General features: G+C 40.4%; 1 protein-coding gene across 15 annotated transcripts in view; it reads right to left on the reverse strand.

Annotated features, from left to right (window-relative positions):
- CHD9 (chromodomain helicase DNA binding protein 9) overlaps nucleotides 1–23145 on the reverse strand; it is a 188792-nt gene that overhangs the window by 91678 nt on the left and 73969 nt on the right. For all 15 annotated transcript variants that reach the window (XR_012154463.2, XM_073307627.2, XM_073307626.2 and 12 more), the window contains 2 exons: nucleotides 20920–21031; nucleotides 7345–7491 (listed from right to left, as the gene is read on the reverse strand). Coding sequence is in view for 14 of the 15 variants with exons in the window: in XM_073307627.2 (XP_073163728.1) it covers nucleotides 7345–7491; nucleotides 20920–21031 (259 nt within the window). In the remaining variant the exon portion in view is untranslated. The remainder of the gene's footprint in view (nucleotides 1–7344; nucleotides 7492–20919; nucleotides 21032–23145) is intronic.

A 23145-nucleotide genomic window follows, 5' to 3' on the forward strand; every position in this document is an offset into this window, starting at 1 on the left:
AAAATGTAAAAACTAAAATGTACTGTACAAATGCAAATTCCGTATTTTTCCATGGCAAACAGATTTCTAGGATCTCAATATATCACACAGAGGATGTGTTCTGACACAGAATAAGCAGCAAGCAACATATTATTTTTCATTAACAAACATCTTGTCTTAAGGTGTCAAGCTCTCTATCCACAATTTGCCAACTGAGGCTCCCCAGACATCAATCTTTACAAAAAAGAAACAAGCAAAACAAAAAAACCCTCTCTCAATTTATGAGAAGATAAACATTAATTACAAATATAATACAGAGAATATCCCATAACCAAAAATACATACATTGGTAATACCTGCTACATACCTGTATCTTTAGTGAACATGTATAACCTCTCATTTGATATACTTTTTATTTTTAAATTTCAAAAGACAAAAATCTTTAGAAGCTAAACAGCCCATTAACAGGCAGCATTCACACCATCAAAGAACTCTGAATTTACTCTGATAGTTCAATATCACCATACATTAACAAGAATTAAACCTATGTAAATAAACTGCAGGATTATGCTGCAAATTGCTATCACCCTGCACCTCCACAGCTGCACCTGCAGTCCCACCCACAAATTCTTTTCTGCCAGCACTACTTCGAATACTTCAAAAACTCCTTCATCTTTTGAACAGCTCCCTTTTTTAAAAAAAAACGCTTTCCACAAAAATGTCCTTCCTGCCCCTCAAACCATGGAATTTTCCTTCATAGTTATACTGGTCTGAAGTGCTTGACAGTCCTTAAAAAATAGGGTATACGGTGGGTCTGCCATGAGAGCTGCTATTTCTCCTGCCCGTCTAGCAGAAGTGATTGTCACCAAGAATGCTGTCTTCACAGAAAGGTGTAAGAAGGAGCAAGTGGCTAGGGGTTCGAATGGTTGTTGAGTTAAGCAAGATAACACTAAGTGAAGGTCCCATGGGGGGTAAGAGGTCTAATGTCTGGGTATATGGGTATAGGGATTGAAGTCCTTTGAGAAAACGTTTAGTGATCGGATGAGCAAACACAGAGGTACTGTCAATTTTATTGTGGAAGGTTGTAATAGCAGCTAGGTGGACTTTGATGGAGCTGAAAGAAAAGCCAGATTGTTTGAGGTCCAACAGTAGCCGAGTATAAGAGGAAAAGGTGCAGACATAGGAAGCAGTTATTTAGTTGAGCACCATTGTGTAAATCGCTTCCACTTCTGGAGATAGGTGGTGCAAGTAGATTGTGTTCTGCTATGTAGGAGCACTCTTTGGACTTCGTCAGAGCATGCTAGTTAGTTTTGGGAGAACGATGTTGGAACCAAGCTTTGAGGTGAAGCATGGACAGGTTGGGGTGGAGAAATCGGCTGTGTTGCTGCGACAGGAGGTTTGGAATGAGAGGCAACGAGATTGGTGGTCGAGTTGACATCCTGGTGAGTAATGGGAACCACGGCTGTCTGGGCCATGCTGGGGCAATCAGGATCACTTTGGCACGATCTGTTCGTATTTTTGTCAGAACTCTGTGGAGAATCGGGATCGGGGGAAAAGCGTAGAGTAAGTTCCAGTGCCACAGAATCATAAATGCATCTCCCAGGGAGTGTTTGCCCAGTCCTGCTCTGGAGCAAAATTCGGGGCATTTCGTGTTTTTCGCAGTTGCAAAGAGGTCTATGGTTGGGTAGCCCCAAATGCGGAATACGTTGGTGATGATCATTTCGTTTATCTCCCATTCGTGGTCTCAAGGAAAACATCTGCTTAATTCATCTGCTGTGGTATTCATAGCCCTGGGAAGGTAGGGGGCTGATATCCGGATATTGTTCGCAAGGCACCAGTTCCAGAGTTTCATAGCTTCTGTGCAAAGCGAATGAGAGCAAGCTCTTCCCTGCCTGTTTAGATAGAACATGCAGGCGATGTTGTCTGTCATTATCTATACATACATACGTCCAAGCAGATCTAAAAGCTTACTGTCTTTATCAACTGGGGCGGAGCGGGGATACTGGTGCTTGTTCTTTTGGTTCACTGCATCAACTCCCAGCGAATTAGGTGCTGGATGAGTGAAAAGAAATTCAGAGCCCTTGGAAGCGATGAAGTACTTGCGGTCCGCTCGTTTGCAGGTAGATAAGCTTGCAGCAGGAGTCTGCCAGATGGCTTTCGCAGGTTCCAGAAGAGCTGGATTGATCAGCAATGCAATCCTGGAAGAAGAAGGCGGCTGCAGAATGTCCGTTAACTCATGCTGCTGTTCAGGAACCTCCTCAGGATTAATTCTTAATTCACTGGCCATTCTTTTGAAAAGATCTTGAAATTTTGAAAAGTCATCTGAAGATGACCGGGGAGGGGGAAGCAGGGCTTCGTCAGGCGTAACAACTGAGTCTACTGGGTTAGAGACAGGTTGTGCCTGATTCTGCACTTGTGATGGTGCTGTCTGGTGACTGGCATCGGTGGCAGGTTCGTGAGCTTGTGGTGCTGGGCCGGTGTCGGGCCTGGTTGAGGTGGCATAGCGAGTGTGGTCTCGAGGATAGGATACCCACGGGGCCCAATATTGCCACTGTGGTGGGAAGGGCACAGGTGGTGCCATCCACGGGTTTACACACCACAGGGCAGGATCCTGAGAGTATGACGAGGTGATGTTTCTATGACCTCTATTAATTGTGGTCTGAGGATGAGACACTTCATATGGTGAAAAATCCTCCTGGAGACCAGCTTCCTCCTCACTGGAGGAAGGCTGTTCGGAGCCTGGCTGAGCATTTGGTGAGAAGCAGGCATTCAGTAAGGGTGACTGCAGAACGGGTGACACAAGCACGTCACTTGACTGTGTAAATTGTAGTGCTGAAGCTCCTCTGTGTGGTGAGGGCTGTGCGAGAGGAATCTGCTGCGACAAAAAGTTCCTCTGCACCCGTGTCTTCAAAGTCGTTTGGCTGCCGGCCAGCTCAGCGGGTGCCGGGAGAGCGGTGATAGCCTGCGGGGCGTCAGGCACGTCCACATGTGTCAGCACTGCTTCCACCGTGGTGCCGAAAGGTGCTAACTGAGAGGCAGGCAACTGGAAGCCTGAAGCCTCGGCACCGGAGCTCCACGCTACTGCCGCAGCCCCAGGCGGGTTTCGTGCAGCACTGGAGGAGCCCAGTGCGTCAAAACTGCTCAGCCAGGGGAGCGCTGGGAGGGAGGTGGTAGACCTGCCAGGAGAAGCCTTCTCCTGCGAAGCTCGCTTTGTGGCTGACAGAAGGTGATTTTTTTTTAAATTTTTCTTCATCTTCTTAGCGGCGTGGGGGCTGTGGTCAGGAGCAGAGCCGAAATTAGCACCTGGCTCTGAAGCTGACCCTAAGGATTTTTGCAGCAAGAGCAGCTTTAGCCTCAACTCCCTGTCCTTTCGTGCCCTAGACTCGAGTTTGCTTCAGTGGGCACATTTTGGGGGGGATGTGGGACTCCCCCAAACATTTTATGCATTTTGAATGGCCATCAGACAGAGGGATGGTATCCTTACAATTAGAGCAGTGCTTAAAGCCTGGGGAGCCAGGCATGTCAGGAGCGGCTGCACTGACAGGAACTAAGAGATTTTTTTTTTTTTTTAAAAGAAACTAACACACTACTGGTAACACTAATAACAAACACTACTGGTAACAAACGAACTATCTAAAAGGTAAGAGTAACAAGGGAGAAAAATGACAGGTTTCAGAGTAGCAGCTGTGTTAGTCTGTATCCGCAAAAAGAAAAGGAGTACTTGTGGCACCTGCTGAGCTTTGTCTCAGGCTGGGGACAGTAGAGAAGGAACTGAGGGGTATTCTGCACGCGTACTATTAAGGTACACTCAGAGCGAGGGGGGAGGGGGAAAGAGGAAGCTCTGCCCATGCGCGACTGGTAAGAGTACTGCTGTAAAAATCTCCGAGCAAAGGCGCAGGGACGCACCAGCACCTAGAATGGAACACCCACAGGGACAGCTCTCGAAGAAGAACACTGAAGCCCTGATAGAAAGCCAACTGAAGTCAATGGGGATATTTCCATTGGCTTCAGTGGGCATTAGATCAAGCCCTCAGTAAGCCAGGGCTGCCAAACCTGCAAGAAACAGAAGTAGCAGCACTCCATCACTTTGTATTTGGAGCAAGCGGTTACCTTTGCAGCTTACTCCACAGCACCTGAAGAGGAAAGGTACCTTAAGCTTCTCAGGTTGCTTCTACAGCAAAATTTTTATATAGTGAAATGGAAAGTTAATCTGTTGTGGTGAACACACACACCATTTTCGTTAGCAGCCTGCTCTTGGTAGCTGAAAAGAGTCTTTACATGGACAAAAAGAAAAGGAGTACTTGTGGCACCTTAGAGACTAACCAATTTATTTGAGCATGAGCTTTCGTGAGCTACAGCTCACTTCATCAGATGTTTACCGTGGAAACTGCAGCAGACTTTATATACACACAGAAATCATGAAACAATACCTCCTCCCACCCCACTGTCCTGCTGGTAATAGCTTATCTAAAGTGATCAACAGGTGGGCCATTTCCAGCACAAATCCAGGTGGAGGGTGAGAAAACCTGGATTTGTGCTGGAAATGGCCCACCTGTTGATCACTTTAGATAAGCTATTACCAGCAGGACAGTGGGGTGGGAGGAGGTATTGTTTCATGATTTCTGTGTGTATATAAAGTCTGCTGCAGTTTCCACGGTAAACATCTGATGAAGTGAGCTGTAGCTCACGAAAGCTCATGCTCAAATAAATTGGTTAGTCTCTAAGGTGCCACAAGTACTCCTTTTCTTTTTGCGAATACAGACTAACACGGCTGTTCCTCTGAAACCTGTCATTTTACATGGACAGTAAGAAGCCAAAGGGAAAACCGATTAGGATGCTAGTCAGTTTTCCTCTCCATTCAGTCTGTGTGTAAAGTGCTGCAGTTCTGCCAACTCTGCCAAGACGGTGAAATAGAAAACCAGGGACAAAAGGAACAACAACAACAACAACAAAAGCATAAAGAAGCAGAAACGGAAGAATTTAAAAAAAATAAAGGTATCAAACATGGCAAGGGAAAGAAAAGGGAGAAAGAAGGCAAAAAAGGTAAAAAAGAGAAAAAAGATAAGAGACAGGCATAAGTGTGTGGGTGTGTGCAGTTTATAAAAGAAAAAGAAAAAAATGCAAAGGAAAAATGTCTCGCAATTTCCACAATTTGTCAAAAAATATTCCATATCTCAAGCCCTAAGTTATTACATATAAAACAAAAATACATCTAAACAAAAAACCTATGTTAAAAGAAAGTTAAGGTTTCAAAGTCCACCATTCAGAAGTTCAGTAAGATCAGAACAAAGGTTGCCTGTGCAGCCATAATTCCGCCCCCTTGTGCAAATGCATCTTAAGACAATTTTTAATTACATGATCACATCATATTTTTTTCCCACACAACCCCTTGTCAAAGTTGTGCAGGGTTTTTTATAGCAAATACAAAAAACAAAAATTCCATAACGTGGTATCAGACTGACCCCAACGTGGGCCATCAGCAGAACTGGAACTGGCAGGAAATGAAGGGTAGGAATAAATGGTTAGTATTCATAAGGGAGAAAGGCAAATAGCGTGGTCTCCCAAGAATCGACATTGGGATCTGTGCTGTTCAACATCTTCAGAAATGATCTAGAAAAAGAGGTGAACAGTGAGGTGCAGAGGATATAAAATTACTCAAAGTTAAACACACACTTGGTCAGTGAGTTTCATGGATATCTGCTGACAGCAAAGGCACATTGGGACTCCGTTCCCTCCTAAAATCTGGAATAATGTATCTAGTGGTTACAGATCCTCTTAGCCTACCTGTCTGTCTCCTTCTGCCTGTCTCCTGGAATGTCCCTCAACAGCATATCCCCTTCAGTTCTTGTCAGTCCCTCTTCTATTACTCTTTGCACATAACAGTCCCACTCTGCTCCTGTCCCTGCCTAGGCCACAGGTTCTCAATCTTTTGGGGCTCAGGATTCATTTGTAAACCTCGATGGCCTGTCACAATGCATTAAATAGCTTTAGTGCAAAACACATGTGGTTTACTAAATATTTCTTATCCACAATATACAATATCCACATCAACAAAACAAGTACTAAATAACTACAACTTACACACCGTAGTGGCAGCTCCTGTGGCTCCTGTCCATCGGAACTAGCTGGGCTAACCTCCTTGTTCCAGGCACTGTGACCTCTGGGGTTGCAGCACCCCTCAGGTTTGGACCAGCCCCTCTGACTCAGCACAACTTACTCAAATTTGCCCCCTCACCCTACATCATGCCAGCAGGACAACTGAGCCAAACCTGAGTAGCACTGCAACCCCATGCACAATATTGCAAAATGCCCCAAGTGGGGAGCAGAGCCCAGCCAGCCCCACATGTCAGCAGCTGCCACTGCAGAATGAATGAGGGGTAGGCTCTGCAACTCCCTCCCCAAAGACAGGACCTGCCCCGAGCTATCAATTCCCCAGGCCTCCTAAGCAACCCTCTGACACACATGCAACCTAATTTTGGGTCATGACTCCACAGGATCAGAAACCCTGGCCCAGACTGTACCAGTCTTCATACTCCTGTCCATCCCTCAAATATGTTGCTATTTCCCTTCTCTTATCCTCTGTACCTGTCCACCAATAGACTGCTCTTCCCCCTTGACTCTATTACTGAACCCCCTGAATTCAAAAAAGTTGGCTTCTGTCTCCTCCTTGCTACCTAGTTTCCAACAGGGGGAGTATTGAGAACAAGAGAGAAAGTCTCCTTATTCTCAGCTCTGGTGCCCACAGTCACAGCAGTCATCAACAGCCAGAAGGAGCAACTGCAGGAAAAGTCCAGTTCAGCTCTGGGCAGGAACATGACAGTTCTGTAGATGTGGAGCATGCTTAGCGGAGATGCAATGTCCTGAGAATTTTGCTGCCATTTTCTAACAAACCTCTTTGGAGCATGTGGAAATGGTAATTTTTAGAGGCTTATAATGTGGCTAAATTGGGGTGGGTTTTCAAAAGAATAGGTAAAGGCATTTCTCTGACCCTAGGATATACCACCTACCATATTTCAAGTCCCTGCTCAAAAGCATGAGGTGCCATAACTTCTCAATGAAGCAGCTGCAATAATTTTGTAACATTTGGCAAAACAATGTAATTTTTTCTAACCCTGTTCTCAATAATGGATGAACTGTTTTTGCTACAGCTTTCCAAAAAAGTAGTATTTATGTCACACAAGATGACCTGAAAATTGGAAAGGGGAGGATAACTGTATGGAACCTGGGCAATTGCTACTGTGCATCATAATTACTGGGTAACTGACCTAAGTCAGCCAAACATGGCTAACAAAATGGGCTTTACCCATGATATAGTGAAGTTAGTTGGAAGATTCACACTACTCACAGTTCTGGATTTTTACGTACCACAAATAATTGTAAGGGTTGCTCAGCAGGCAAAGGAGCAGAACTCTTTTTGATTTTCACAGAAACTTTAGCCTCTTCCTCTGACTGTTTTCCTTCTCCTTCTTCAGCATACTTTTTTCTTTTAACTTGACGATTTGATCTTCTCTTCTACAATACAGTAATATCAACATAATATTTTTACTGAAAATTCTCTCTCGCAAGAACTGCTTATATTGATTTTTTAAAAATAGTCATTCAGCTACACTACATATTATTATAGAAAATTTAGTGAGCTGTAATTTTGATAAGTGTACAAATTTAAAGAAAAAAAGTAACTGTATAAACAACAACAGGGTGGGGAGATTCTAAGCCAAATTTTGGACCTACAAATCTTGTTAATGTTTCTTTAAGTTATACATAATAAAATATAAAAGTAGTTAAGTGGCTTTGTCTGTATTTACAGCTAAGAAATGAAACTGGAGTAATGTTTTCTGGATATTTACGAACAAAATTCAAGTGAGAGCTATTTTGTTTCATGAATTCACTGTAATTTCTCCCAACAGTAATTTCATAAGGATAAATACGGAAGACCACTGTGTGCTATTAATCTATCTAAACCAATAACCTATAAAGTGAAGATTTACACAATATGCTAAAGTGAGTCCTCTATTAAATAAAAGGTCCTTTTTGTATAAACCGGTATTATGAAGACTCTCAGAAATTAAGAAAGGGAAGAGACCTATCAGATCATGCCAGTCATACTGCTGATACTGTATGATTTTTATTAATTATTATTATTATTTGTTTTACACAAGTATACTGTCCATTCCATCATCTCCTCTACGGGTCTCGATCAAGGTTATTCTAGTATAACCAACATCAACTTTGAGATATCATACACATTTAAGCTTAATGTTTTTTTACTTTTTAAAAAAAATCTCATTACTAGACTATCCCACTCTTAACAATTTCTCTCACTTTGGTGTTATAACTCTCAAATACTTGCAGATTTTACACATTTAACCATTTTAAGCTTAATGATAAAACCACCTTTACAGTCTCTTAATTATTTTGATGAGCTGATGACTAACAGGAGACTGGATAACAAAGGCAACAGCAATCAGTATAACAATTAACACAAAGTCTGACAACTAACTGATTTGAAAACACTGATCTGCCTACGAAAATCTCTTATTTTGGGCAATGAATCAGCAGAAGTATAGAAATAAGACAGCTCTGCAACTCCATACATACTGGACTGAGCTTTATAGCAAAGCAACTGAATCACACGGATTTACTCTGAATGAAGCACTCATTTACAGTAAGGTGTTTCTCTAATTAGCTAGCAATCAACAAGGCTCTACACCAAATATGGCAAGTGCCAAAAGCTTCTGCAGAACTTACACTACTGCATCAGAGTGAAAACTGACCAGTCTAGTCTGTTATCTGAAACATTAAAGCTATGAGCCACAGTGGAAGCAGGTGTTGGGGCAATTCATTAAGCAGAAATAAGGTGTACAATAGTCCCTGACACACTTTTGCAGTAGCCAAGAGGCTCTTATCTATTTTAAGGGTTTTGTATAGAGCCCACCACCATAATAACTAAGCATATATAAAGTAAAGTATATTGAGGTCTCCTGTGGAATCCTTGGAGTCTTTCATAACTAGTAAAGTGAGAAGAACAGAACGTTTTACTTGCATTGAATTTATATTGTAGGAAGGGAGGGCAATTTTTAAATGGGATGGAGGGGGGGAAGAGGATTGGTTTAAATATCTAATTATGGCAGGAATGCTCTCTCAAGAGGAAGATGGTGTGCCCAATGAGGAGGCTGAACTCCAAATTAATAAGAGGTTTCAGAGTAACAGCTGTGTTCGTCTGTATTTGCAAAAAGAAAAGGAGTACTTGTGGCACCTTAGAGACTAACCAATTTATTTGAGCATAAGCTTTCGTGAGCTCAGCTGTAGCTTACGAAAGCTCATGCTCAAATAAATTGGTTAGTCTCTAAGGTGCCACAAGTACTCCTTTTCTTTTTGCAAATTAATAAGCGTTCCCCTGAGAGTCTGTTCCATAGTATGAAGACCTCAAATAAAAATACTTTATCTCTAGCTCTGACACTTTTTCCCTGGGTTTTGTGAGCTGCCTTGCTCCAGAAAAACACAAACATCCTAAAAGATAGCAGATGGAGATGTAGTGACAGAGCAGGGTCCTAATCTAACAATGGCCTTGAAGATAAGGATCACAACCTTAAACTGAAACCAGAAGTGGAATGTGTGTGTGTGGGGGGGGGAGGAGGTATGTATACAAAGAGATTGCTCTTTTTCCTTCCTTAAGTGAATGCCTACAAGAGACACATACCACCCAGAGGCTAATACAAATAAGAAAATTCCCCTGAGGAGGATTTAGAGATAACATCCCCTTGGGAATCCCAGACACCTTTTACTTCTCAACAAGTAGAGGATTTGGGAGTTGGCTTTTCACTTAGGTGAGCCCCTAGACAAGTGAAGATAGGCAACAACAGTAAACACAAAGCAAGAAAAGACATCATGGTCTACAACAACACAGAAAAGAAAAAAAATGAAATAATGCCAAGAAGAGAAAGATATAGTAAACATTAGGCAAATTGTATTTTCTAAAAATTATCAATTTGATCAACTAAGTTGCTATAAGGGCTATAAGTTGCTATAAGTTAACTCACGCGATTAACTCAAAAAAATTAATCACAATTAATTGCAGTTTTAATCACACTGTTAAATAATAGAATACCAATTGAAATTTATTAAATAATTTGGATGTTTTTCTACATTTTCAAATATATTGATTTCAATTACAACACAGAATACAAGTGTACAATGCTTACTTTATATTACTTTTATTACAAATAGTTGCACTGTAAAAATGACAAAAGAAATAGTACTTTTAAATTCACCTCATACAAGTACTATAGTGCAATCCCCCTATTGTGAAAGCGGAATTTACAAATGCAGATTTTTTTTTGTTACATAATTGCACTCAAAAACATAATGTAAAACTTTAGCGCCTACAAGCCCACTCAGGCCTACTTCTTGTGCAGTCAACCGCTAACAGAAACAAGTTTGTCTACATTTAGGAGAGATAATGCTGCCCGCTTCTTATTTACAATGTCACCTGAAAGTGAGAACAGGAGTTCACATGGCACTTTTGTAGCCAGCATTGCAAGGTATTTACATTCCAGATATTCTAAAGATTTGCATGCCCCTTCATCCTTTGGCCACCATTCCAGAGGACATGCGTCCATGCTGATGACATCCATTAAAAAAATAATGTGTTAATTAAATTTGTGACTGAACTCGTTGGGGGAGAATTGTATGTCTCCTGCTCTGTGTTTTAACTGCATTCTAACATATATTTCATGTTATACCAATCTTGGATTATGACCCAGCATGTTGTTTGTTTTCAGAACACTTTCAATGCAGATTTGACAAAACGCAAAGAAGGTACTGATGTGGGATTTCTAAAGATAGCTACAGCACTCGACCCAAGATTTAAGAATCTGAAGGGCCTTCCTAAATCCGAGAGGGACGGGGTGTGGAGTATGCTTTCAGAAGTCTTAAAAGAGCAACATTCCGATGTGGAAACTACAGAACCCAAACCACCAAAAAAGAAAATCAACTTTCTGCTGGTGATGTGTGACTCGGATGATGAAAATGAACATGTGTCAGTCTGCACTGCTTTGGATCGTTATCGAACAGAAACCATCATCAGCATGAACGCATAAAATAAAAAATGAATATAATCATCACAGACTTTAGTATACAGGGAGAGCATATAAGTGAAAATAATTATGCTCAAGCCTATCGGAATGGAGCTCTGTCCGTCTGTATTAGGTAGTCGTTGTCAAAATGGGTTTTTTCATGCACAGAGAAACCATAAATTTACAGATATCCAAATGCTACATCATAATTAATAAAACACAGTAGTCAGCTATCTCTGAAAGGAGGGCATTTCAGGAGAAAATGTAGGCAGTCATAGAAAAAATGTCAGCTTATCAATATGAAAAAAGAAACTAGAGAGGGATTTAAAGAAGTTAAGAGAGCTAGATAAAAGGTCAACTGTTCAGTCAGACATATTTCAAATCCTAGAACACTTGCAATATAAAAAGAAAAGGAATACTTGTGGCACCTTAGAGACTAACAAATTTATTTGGCTGTAGACAATGGATCGTGTGGTGTGGTCTGGATGAAAGCTGGAGGAATGTAGGTAAGTATAGCAATCAGTAGGTTTCCTGTAACCCAGGAACCTATCCTTGCAACAAAGCCCATTGCCAACTGTGTCCACCTACCTATTCAGGGGACAACATCATAGGGCCTAATCACATCAGCCACACTATCACTACCGCTGCATAAAACAGAACTCCAGGTAGCTAACTACTATTACGACTGCTATTACCTGCTACAACTGACATGATACCACAGTAGCACTAACACAGTCAGTTTTAAGATCAACTGCTCCTGACGCTACCTAGAGCATGGTCTCAGAGCATACTCAGCTCCATTTTTATTGGTTTAGAGAGGAAATGGCATTCTTCTTACACTGATTCTCACAGGCTACAAAGAACTTAGGTGACTTCCTAAATTCCTTGGGTAGGATTTTCAAAAATGCATAAGCAATTTAGGACTATAAGTCTCATTCAAAGTAACTTATGGACTTTTAAACCTCTTCTCTTCATCTTAACCAAACAAAATATTATCCAAAGCAAAGTGACTACAGTTTATAGAGATTAGCTACTTTTGTGCTCCAACTGGCAGGAGTTTTTCCTGACTGATGCATAAAGAGGCATATAATTCAGTCAGCAATGGAGTATCATCCTTCAGAAGACATTCAAAGAAGGTGCCTCTAAGTTCCAGAGTGCATGGTATTTAACAAGTTCAAAATTACCACACCATTGCAGGTAAGCCTTACAGTACAGCTACACTGAGATTTTGGATCTTGCAATTTAATTGTTATACTACAGCTTCATGGACACTGCATCAATTATAAGAAGCTATGGCAGTTCACCACTAGTACTACAAAAATTGAAGTAGAAAGATTCTAGGAAGGCGTGTTCATTCCAAATGGAATTGTACCACTTCATGCCGGTGGAAACCTCATCCATGAAGATGATGATCATATAGAAATAAATTTAGAGACCACTGATGGAAAGAATATCTTCCATTCAGTGGCTAGAGTGGTATTTCAAGAAGAGTCTACAGCTACCCAAACATCACAAGAAATATCACTGAAGTATGGGAGAGAACAGTTACTTCTTCTCCCTTGAAAATCAGAGTCTCTTACACACTGTGCAGCATTTGAAAAACCTAGAACACTTCCACAAGCAACACGCCTTGAAAACATTTTTGAGATAATCAACTGTGTCTGTAGGCAGAACAATCTTCTTGGCACAGAACTGTGTACAAGTCAAGGTAATGAAGACTCTGGTAACCCTTGCACTCTCGACAGAGATCATAATGATGAACAAGATGATGGATAATGAGGTTGACTAAAAATGTCACCAACCCTATTACATTTCAACGATACCTGTGCAGCAAATATACTATTAGAATTTGTTTTTCCCTTTAGATTGTTGTTGTGATGCTTTGAGGTCACAAAGAAATACAATTTTGTGTGTCTTGAAATAATACACAGAGTGATTAAACTAACAGAAACAAATGCAAATACTTCTAAGTGGTCATCTCAATGTGTTGTTGGTGTCGTTGTTTATCCCTGTTTCTATGGTAACGGCACCACTAGATAGCTCCACATCATAGCTCATCTTAAAGGAGACATAATAGGCTTTCAAATGATGTATGAACTGCATGTGTATAGAGAGGGTACATTAGGCAGATCAAATTGGTGGCCTATCAGGATTCAATCCAAGTCAGGATTGCCTGTAAATATAGCTGCTGCCACTTCAGGACTCCAAAGGCTGCCTCAAAGTTTCTCCTTTGTAAGGAGTCCTCTTTCCTATCTGTGGTGTCTTTTGGGAGGAAATTCCCTTTAGTAGCTACTGCAATGTTTTGAAGGATAAATGGAGGCGAGAACAGCTCCCTGTGTGCTTGACGGATGGTTTCTTCAATACGCTGAGAACTAGACTGAGGTTCCAAGGCAGAGTAAGCTATCTGACATGAGAAAAAAGGTGAAATGAACCTTGAAGTCATAGAGTGTGAAAATACTGAAAACCCCTCAACAGGTAAGTGAAAAGCTGTAAGAGCAGCCAGGTGGACTTTGATGGAGCTCAGTGACAAGCTCAGGATTTTTGAATTCGAGTATATGAGTGAGGTGCTAGGAGGAAGAAAATGCCCACTGGGTGCATCAGAAGTGGAACTGCTTCCACTTTTGCACGTAGGTCTTTCTCATGAAAGGTTTCCTACTATTAAACAGCACATTCTGTTCTTTGAAAGAACAGTCCATTCTACACCCAAGAGTCATTGAGGAGCCAGGACCTGAGATGTAGTATGAAGAGGTGACAGTTTTCAGAGTAACAGCCGTGTTAGTCTGTATTTGCAAAAAGAAAAGGCGTACTTGTGGCACCTTAGAGACTAACCAATTTATTTGAGCGTAAGCTTTCGTGAGCTACAGCTCACTTAAGTGTAGCTTTCACTTCATCTTTTTTCATTTCACCTTTTTTCTCATGTCACTGTAGCTCACGAAAGCTTATGCTCAAATAAATTGGTTAGTCTCTAAGGTGCCACAAGTACTCCTTTTCTTTATGAAGAGGTGAGTCAATGTGCTCGATTCTTGGGTCAGTTTTTGTCAGAGGAGGGCAAAAATGTGGCTAAAGAGTTAGGCGAATCAGGTACAAGAATCATATCACTGCCTTGGCCAAGCTGGTGCTATGAAAATGATTACTGTTTGTTCAGGGGCCTTAAGAAGTAAGTGTTGGGGGACAGGCATATATCAGAATCTGAAGCAAAGGCATGAGGAATGCATTTCGTAAGGAGTTGCAGCTGCGTCCTGCTCCTGAGTAGGATCGCAGACATTTTGTGTTGGAGGGTGTTGCAAAGAGGTCTATTTCCAGAAAGTCCCAGGAAAGAAAAATCTTACATAGAAAAGGATTGCTCAACCTCCCATTCATGGTCCTGGAAAAAATGCCTGTTCAGTGTGTCTATGATGGTGTTCTGCAGACATAGTAGATGTACTGCTGTGATTTTGAATTAGTGGTTATGCACAAGTTAGAGAATTATTGCCTCTGTGCACAAGGACTTGCTCCTTCTGGACAATTTATATAGTACATGATAACTGTTGTCTGTCATGACTCTGATCAAGTGGCCCTTGATCTCAGGTAGGATGTGGCTGCTTCTGTACTGAACTGCTCTGAGCTAAGCCGACTGATGTGAAGAGCAGACTTCTAAGGAATCCATCTACCTTGCACCATGAGGTCCTCACGGTGGCCCCCCCAGCCTACTACAGAGGAATCTGTGGTGATGATCTTTGTAATGGTATGGATGCAAGAATGGAACTCTCACGCAAACCTTTTGGGGATCCTTCCAACAACTGAGAGAGTCGAGAACTTTCTGAGTAACAGAGACACACTTGAACATATGTTGTGCATACTGGGACAGTAGACAGTTCTGAGCCAGGCCCGAAGGCATCAGGAATGCAGTCTGACATGAGGTGTTACGACTGTATAGGCTGCCACATGGTTCAGAAGCTGAAAGTAGGCCACTGCTATAGTTTCAGGGCCCACCAGAGATGAGGTTGGAGAGGCAAACTCATGTTTTTGTGGGAAATATGCCCTGGTGATTGTGGAGTCCAGGGTGGCCCCTATGAAGTTTGTGTGTTGGATAGATGTCATGGTAGACTTTTATGCATTGATTCAAAAGCCCAAGGAGTGGAAGAGGACTAGAACTTTGTTGGTTGTTGACAACCTCAGGGAAGGAATGACCATTGAAGAACCGGTTGTCCAGATGGAGACTATAACTATTCCTATTTGCCGCAGATGGGCTGTGACAACCAAGAAGCTTTGTAAAGACACCAGGTGGTCAGATGGCTGAAAGGAAGTATTCAATACTGATAGTGGCTGTTGCCGATGACGAACTGTAGGAAGTATCTGTGAGCTGGATTCACTACCATATACAAATATGCACCCTGAAGGCCAAGGGCCACAAATCACTCTCCTGGATCTAATGATGGTTTTATTGCTGCTAGGGTTACCATCTTGAACCTCTGTATTTGAACAAATGTGTTCAGAGTCCAGGATTCGTCTCTCCATCCTCCTTTTTTCTTAGGTACCAGAAAGTACTAGAAGTAGAACTCTTTCCAGAAGAAAGAGAGGGAAAGTGGTTCAATTGCCCCCAAGAGCAGGAGGGCCCTCCTGGCTTCGAAGATCCTCAAAAGAGAGAGGGAGGAGACATAGTGGGTGAAGGGAATGGAGTTGAAATGAATGGCACAGCCTGATGTCATGACTTCTGGAATCCATGTGTCTGTTGTGATGTGCTTCCAAGAAAGACTGAAATAAAGATGATGTCTTGTAGGATGTCTAGTGGAGTGGTGCAGCATAAAATCCAGATTGTGAAATGACTCACAACAAAGATCAAAATGGTTGTTCAGAAGAAGTTGCCAACTGAGAGGTGACAACAGATGGTCCTTTCTCATGGCATCTGGGCCTCTTTTTGAGTAGTTCTACAGTTCTCTGGGAAGTTTGGTAGGGAATCAACTGAGACGATTGGGTTGTCTATGACCTGCTAAATTTTTTCTTGGTTGCCCAGCAATCAGAGGGTTGCTCTAGAACTCTTAATGAATGAAGAGATTCATCTGTATCATCACTGAAGAGCTTGGGGCCTTTGAATGGAAGTTCCTCCACTATATTCTCGACTTCCCTGGGGAAGGAGGGCTGCAGCCATAAAGTATGGTGGATAGCTAAGGCAGCTGCTGTAGAATTAGAGGCTATGTCAGCTGCATCCAACGAAGCTTGCAAAGAGGGTTTGGCAATCCTCTGACCTTCAGTGACAAGAGCCTGGAACTGGGTCCTTCTGGTTTTGTGGCAAAGAGAACTTGCTGAAATTTGTGGTGTCCTATTTAGTTACCCTGATTCGTAATGCGACCAAAGAACAGTTTTTTGCAGAAAGTTCCACACACTCAAACTTCTTGTAGTGAAGATCAATCTGTTCTCTGTTTCTCTCATTTACAACATCATCTTGCAAGTAAGCAGTGTAGTGTCTGGTGTCTGCAATATTAATTGAGCTGCTAACAGAAGAACATCATTTCTAGGTAAGGCTATCTTACCTTTGGGAGAAGTGTGTAGGATATCTGCCAGGGCATGTTGTGGCTCCTGGGCCTCTTTCAAGGAGATTTATAAGGATCTGACTATCACCTTCAAGAGCTCTTGGAAGACTTCAACATCATTTGCAAAGGATGAGGGAAGAAGCTACCTGCCTTGTCTGGAGAGGAAGAGGAACTTGTTAGATGGTGCTGCCTTTTCTTCAACTTTTGAGGGTCATCTTGAGGAAGGTGGTCTTGAGGTACTGGTGACTGCACCTCTTGGCAGTTCCTCTTTTGTGAGGATACCTACTAAAGACATAGTCTCCATACAGGACCCTAGATGCCAGAAGGCCCATTGGGATGGGTCCTAAGGGAAGGAGGAGGAGCTCTGAAGGTACTCCTGCCATGGAGGTTGTCAAGTCAGTTGTCAGCTGGTTCCTAGGGTCTCTTCCTTAGGATACACCTCAGAGAAGGTTCAAATGGGGTGCAACTTCTCTCATCTGTCAAGTCGCAGCTTATCTGGGGCTAGATTTTTTTTTTCAGCTAGTCCTTTGTATCTGGGAGGCCGAAAAATTTCTCCCAGTGAAGAACTTCCAGAACTGAAAAATATTCCTGCCCTACACTTGGAGGGCCTGGTTAGAGCCCATTTGCACTTTGGGGCACGATTAAATAAGTATGTAAAATCTACCACCGAAAACCATCAGCAGATATGGATATTTTTATTTTCTATGATGCAGTTTGTGCCATGAACGTAGGATGGGTTTAGACGTTACAGGGATCACAGACAGGGAGGGAAAGGAAGTAGGCAGAAATGGCTAAAAGGGAGTACTAGAGGGAATACAGGATCAAGGTTGGTTGTTGATGGGAGGATACCGCGCACATCCCTATCAGTCTGAGCTCTTGTCCAAAATGTTGCCCCACTGGCTTATGAGGCAGAAACAGATAGTCAGAAAAAGAAAAATATGCTTCTTTTGTACAGCACAGCACACATTTAACTGCTGACAACTCCAGACAGTTTAACGCTTTCCTAGTTTGTCTGGTTCCTCCTTCTCCTATTCTTCCACTCGAGGTAAAGTTTTGGAAGCACTTCTAGCTAATTCTCCTCCAGCATCACCGGGATAATGAGAGCCCAGTAAGTTCTGTTCTTCCTTGGATGAGAAAAGTTTAGGCATTTCCTTGCACAGCCTGTGGCTACCTTGTAGATATACTTCACTGTAGGTTGTTGAAGAAATCTCTATCATTGCATTCAATGATGGAGGATTACCAAGAGGAGTATACCTCTGCCTTCTACTTCTTTCTGGGCTTGCCTGACATTCTTGTGCAATTTGTGGTCTTGCAGCAACTCAGTGAAAAGGACAGACTCCTAGCAGGGAAATTTTCAGGACAAAAATGCATAGCCTAGGCAGAAGATCAACGCTTAAGATCTGAGGACTTCCCAGCACAGAATATTTTACATATTGCTTAATGTACTCCTGGTGACTGACTGTCCTGTGACAACAATTAATGGCCACAGACCAAGAAAAGAAAATGGCATTTAGTGTACAACAAAGAACTACAAATTAATAAAAACTGATGACATCACTACTTGGAATATTAAAATATCTGAAAAGCTGGTAGAGAATTCATTTTATTTACCATAGGTACTATTTAGAATAGCAGTATTTATCTCAATATTAAAACTAAACAGACTATCATCAGCTTAATATATGCCATCCTGTACAACAATTTTTCTTTTTAAAACTAACACCAGTGAGAATTTTCATCTAGATAAGGACTCATCATCCTAGGATTGCTACATCTATGGTTTCACCTAAGCCTATGGTGTTTTTAACTTCCTTTTGTTAGGAGGTATTTATACCCTTCAAAAATTTTGCTAGGCCTTGCCAGTCAAGCTATATAAAAAATAGCGCTGTCAAGTGATTAAAAAAATGAATCGCGATTAATTGCGCGATTAAAAAAAACTAATCACTGTTAAACAATAACAGAATACCATTTATTTAATTAGGTTTGGATATTTTTAACATTTTCAAATATACGGATTTCAATAACACAGAATACAAAGTGTACAGTGCTCACTTTATATTTATTTTTTCTTACAAATATTTGCACTGTAAAAAATCAAAAAATATCGGTAGTATTTTTCAATTCACCAAATGAAAGTACTGTAGTGCAATCTCTTTATCATGAAAGTTGAACTTACAAATGTAGAATTATGTACAAAAAGAAACTGCATTCAAAAATAAAAACGTAAAACCTTAGAACCTAAAAGTTCACTCGGTCCTACTTCTTGTTCAGCCAATCACTCAGATAAACAAGTTTATTTACATTTGCAGGAGATAATGCTGCTTGCTTCTTGTTTACAATATCACTTGAAAGTGAGAACAGGCATTTGCATGGCATTGTTGTAGCCGGCACTGCAAGATATTTACGTGCCAGATGCGCTAAAGATTCATATGTCCCTTCATGCTTCAACCACCATCCCATAAGACATGCTGATGACGGGTTCTGCTCGATAAATATCGAAAGCAGTGCGGACCAATGCATGTTCATTTTCATCATCTGAGTCAGATGCCAACAGCAGAAAGGTTGATTTTCTTTTTTAGTGGTTCGGGTTCTGTAGTTTCTGCATTGGAGTTTTGCTCTTTTAACACTTCTGAAAGCATGCTCCACATCTTGTTCCTTTCAGATTTTGGAAGGCACCTTAGATTCTTAAAGCTTGGGTTGAGTGATGTAGCTATCTTAAGAAATCTCAGATTGGTACCTTCTTTGAGTTTTGTCAAATCTGCAGTGAAAGTGTTCTTAAAACGAACAACATCTGCCGGGTCATTGTCCGAGACTGCTAGAACATGAAATACATGGCAGAATGCAGGTAAAACAGAGTAGGAGACATACAATTCTCCCCCTAAAGGACTTCAGTCACAAATTTAATTATGTATTTAAAAAAAAAAAAAAAACAAAAAAAAACAAGCATCATCAGCATGGAAGCATGTCTTCTGAAATGGTGTTTGAAGCATGAAGGGGCATACGAAAGTTTAGCATAACTGGCACATAAATACCTTGCAATGCCAGCTACAAAAGTGCCATGCGAACTCCTGTTCTCACTTTCAGGTGACATTGTAAATGAGAAGTGGCCAGCATTATCTCCCATAAATGTAAACAAACTGGTTTGTCTTAGCAGTTGGCTGAACAAGAAAGAAGTAGCCTTGAATGGACTTGTAGGCTCTAAAGATTTACATTGTTTTGTTTCTGAGTGCAGTTATGTAACAAAAAAGTCTACATTTGTAAGCTGCACTTACATGATAAAGAGATTGCACTACAGTACTTGTATGAGGTGAATGAAAAATACTACTTCTTTTGTTTGCCATATTTACAGTGCAAATATTTGTATTAAAAATAACAAAGTGAGCAGTGTACACTTTGTATTGTGTTGTAATTTAAATCAATATATTTGAAAATGTAGAAAAACATTCAAAATATTTAGAAAATTTCAATTGGTATTCTATTATTTAACAGTGCGATTAAAACTGGGATTAATTTTTTTAATCGCAATTAATTTTTTTGGGTTAATCGCGTGAGTTAACTGCGATTGTCAGCCCTAATAAATAACATCAATAAACTTTTATTGATAATCATTTTTATGCCACCTTATAGCCATAAACCTCAGAGCAACCTTACAACCTTAAGTTTGGTGCTGTGTTTCTTGTAAAAAGCTATCCGGTATCTTTGTATTCCTAAAATAAAGCATGATGCTCGGCATCATCAGAAATTTTATGGTGATGTTTACTTTTTATTTTTTAATGACCTGTTAAGTCTAGAATAAGTTAATTATTATAGTTATATAAATGTTTCCACACATTTGTGTTGAAATGTAGACACAGTATAACTATAATCACCACCTCAACACAGCTTAGTTATAACACTTTAGCCATAATCCGCAATTTATTTCTTGTACAAGGAAGAGTATTTGAATCATTGGTTTCATAGAATCATAGAAGGTTAGGGTTGGAAGGGACCTCAGGAGGTCATCTAGTCCAACCCCCTGCTTGAAGCAGGGCCAATCCCCAATTTTTGCCCCAGATCCCTAAATGGCCCCCTCAAGGATTGAACTCACAACCCTGGGTTTAGCAGGCCAATGCTCAAACCACTGAGCTATCCCTCCCCCAAATGTTTACAGACATTTGGTCTCATGTTCACTCATTTAAGAGCAGAAACCACAGAATCAGAAACATCAATTTATATAAACTCAATAGCAATAAAAAACCCTCTGCCTTCACTAGTAAGTATCACTAATGTCAAAAAATATAATATTTTGGAGTTTAAAGCTATAATGGCACAGAAAAATCTTCAAAAGCAAAAAAAGAAAAATTATGAATACTGACCTGAGAGTCCTCATCTTTAAATGACCGCTGTGGAGTCTGCTTAGTATCAGACATTTCATCTGAAGACTCATTTTTTCTCTTCTGCTTTTTACCCAATGTGATTATAAGCTTGCTGTTTCAAAACAAAAATAAGACAATGTTAAGACAGACTGTTTATGCACTATTGTGCATTTTGTATTTAATGTCTGGGACACTGACCAGGACAAAATAACTTTAATTTCCTTACTCTTTTTACTACCAGTACCATAGAGTCCCACCACGTCACAAATGAGAGGAGAAACGTAGGCCTAATTCTACTGATTTTGCCACTGACTTCAGTGGGAGTGTAAGACTTGACTTTTTGTGATTACTTAAGAACAAGGAGGCAACTTTACAATAGTTAGCATTTGATACTACTCCTGATTAAATCCCCAAAGGCCTAGTGGAAACATCTGTATTTCTCTCCACAGGCAAATCTCTCATGTATTCCTCAACAGTGTTAATATTTTAATTGAAATGTTTAAAAGTAAATTTATGATAAGTAAATGTGGAGCTGAGTTGACAGGGTACTTTTAACTGCATAGAGAGCTACAATTTACCATACTTATCTCCTCCAAATTACAGTACCCCCTAGATGCCATAATTTCTCTCTCTGTGAAACATGGAACTTCTGATATCTTTACTCATACAAGAAACTTTAGTTTGACAACAACAGTTATACATTACACAATTTAAAAGCAAATCCTATAATATGCAAAATTCATAGCATCAAGTAAATTATTAGATGGTAAAAATATGAAACTGTGAAGTCTGACTTTTTGCAATTTCACAAAAGCAAAAATTTGAGAAGCCTAGGTTTATCAACAATGGTTTCATCAGCACTTTGGAGGACCAGAGCTGTGCGGCAAATTATAATTCTACATGAAAAATACTAATTATTTCTTAGTTTAAATTCTGAAGTCACACAGAGAGGGGCAATATCATTAATATCATTATTTGTTTTTAATGATAGGGTGACAAAATACATGGGTTTTTTTCATTTTTGAAATCTGACAAGTGCTACTCTTCAAGTGTATTCTCAGAGGAATAATCACAGAGTGATTACAAGCAAACAATCATGAATAAAATGATATCCTTAAATATATACTTTACATAATATAGATTTGATAATTGCATACTATGTTAACACTGAGAAAATTGCTTTAGCATACAAATATCTTCTCCCACTTCATGGCTCGGCCTAAAGACAAGACTTTGGCCTTTATTCACAGCCAGTAAAATTATTTTCATCAAAGCAGTCTGAAGAAAGTAAAACGCACTAAGCAAAAGGACTGACTAGCCTTCAGCCTCACATTTTCTCCTAGGAAAAGGGCAAAATAAGACAGGCTGATCATAATAAATACATTACATCTCCAACAGTCCACAGAGAAAATACAAACCCCAAAATGCCAAACTACCAATTCACTACTGATAGTGTCAATACAATAGTTCCCAAAATACAAAGCACAGTTGCATTTCAGAAAGAGACCAACATTTTTCACCAATTATTAATATCCAACCAACAAAGCAAGAATTCTTACTGGGAGGGGGAAAAAGGCTTTTAACAAGTAGTTTTCTTTCTGCTATATAATTTTGATTTCTAGTAGAAACTGAAATGTACACTTAAATTTAGTGGCAGTAAACATAGGTTGGGCAATTCTAAATTGAAGGGGAAGTGCTTGCACATGTCTGTGGGATAGAAATTGGCTCCTGGCTTCCCTCACACCTCTGCCCCATCATATATTCTTTCTGTTAATTCTTATATATAAAAAAAGTTATTTTTCATTATCTCAAGGAATAAATTTTAAAGAATCAACACACTGATTTTCATATTTTTTCTTCAAAAGTAGCTTGGTTTCTTCTCCCTTGTGAATACTAATGGTTGTCTATTAGCATTTATTCAAGCTTGAGAAGCTGAACGAGGTAGTTTTGTCCTTCGATGAACTGACTTTTCCACAGTATTCTAGCTTCATTTTCCCTTAAAGCACAATCCTTCAGGTAGTTTTGTCCTTCGATGAACTGACTTTTCCACAGTATTCTAGCTTCATTTTCCCTTAAAGCACAATCCTTCAGACCTCCATGGATCACCCAAACTTGTTAATTCAGGTTTCCTGATTGATTGCTAATTGGTGTCCGTTTTATGGAAAAGTGTTTGACTTGGTCACTGCAACATATGGCCTAGTCTAGACTAGAACTTAAAGGTATGAT

The sequence above is a fragment of the Lepidochelys kempii genome, chromosome 12 (genome assembly GCF_965140285.1).
Source record: "Lepidochelys kempii isolate rLepKem1 chromosome 12, rLepKem1.hap1, whole genome shotgun sequence".
Lineage (NCBI taxonomy): Eukaryota > Metazoa > Chordata > Testudines > Cheloniidae > Lepidochelys > Lepidochelys kempii.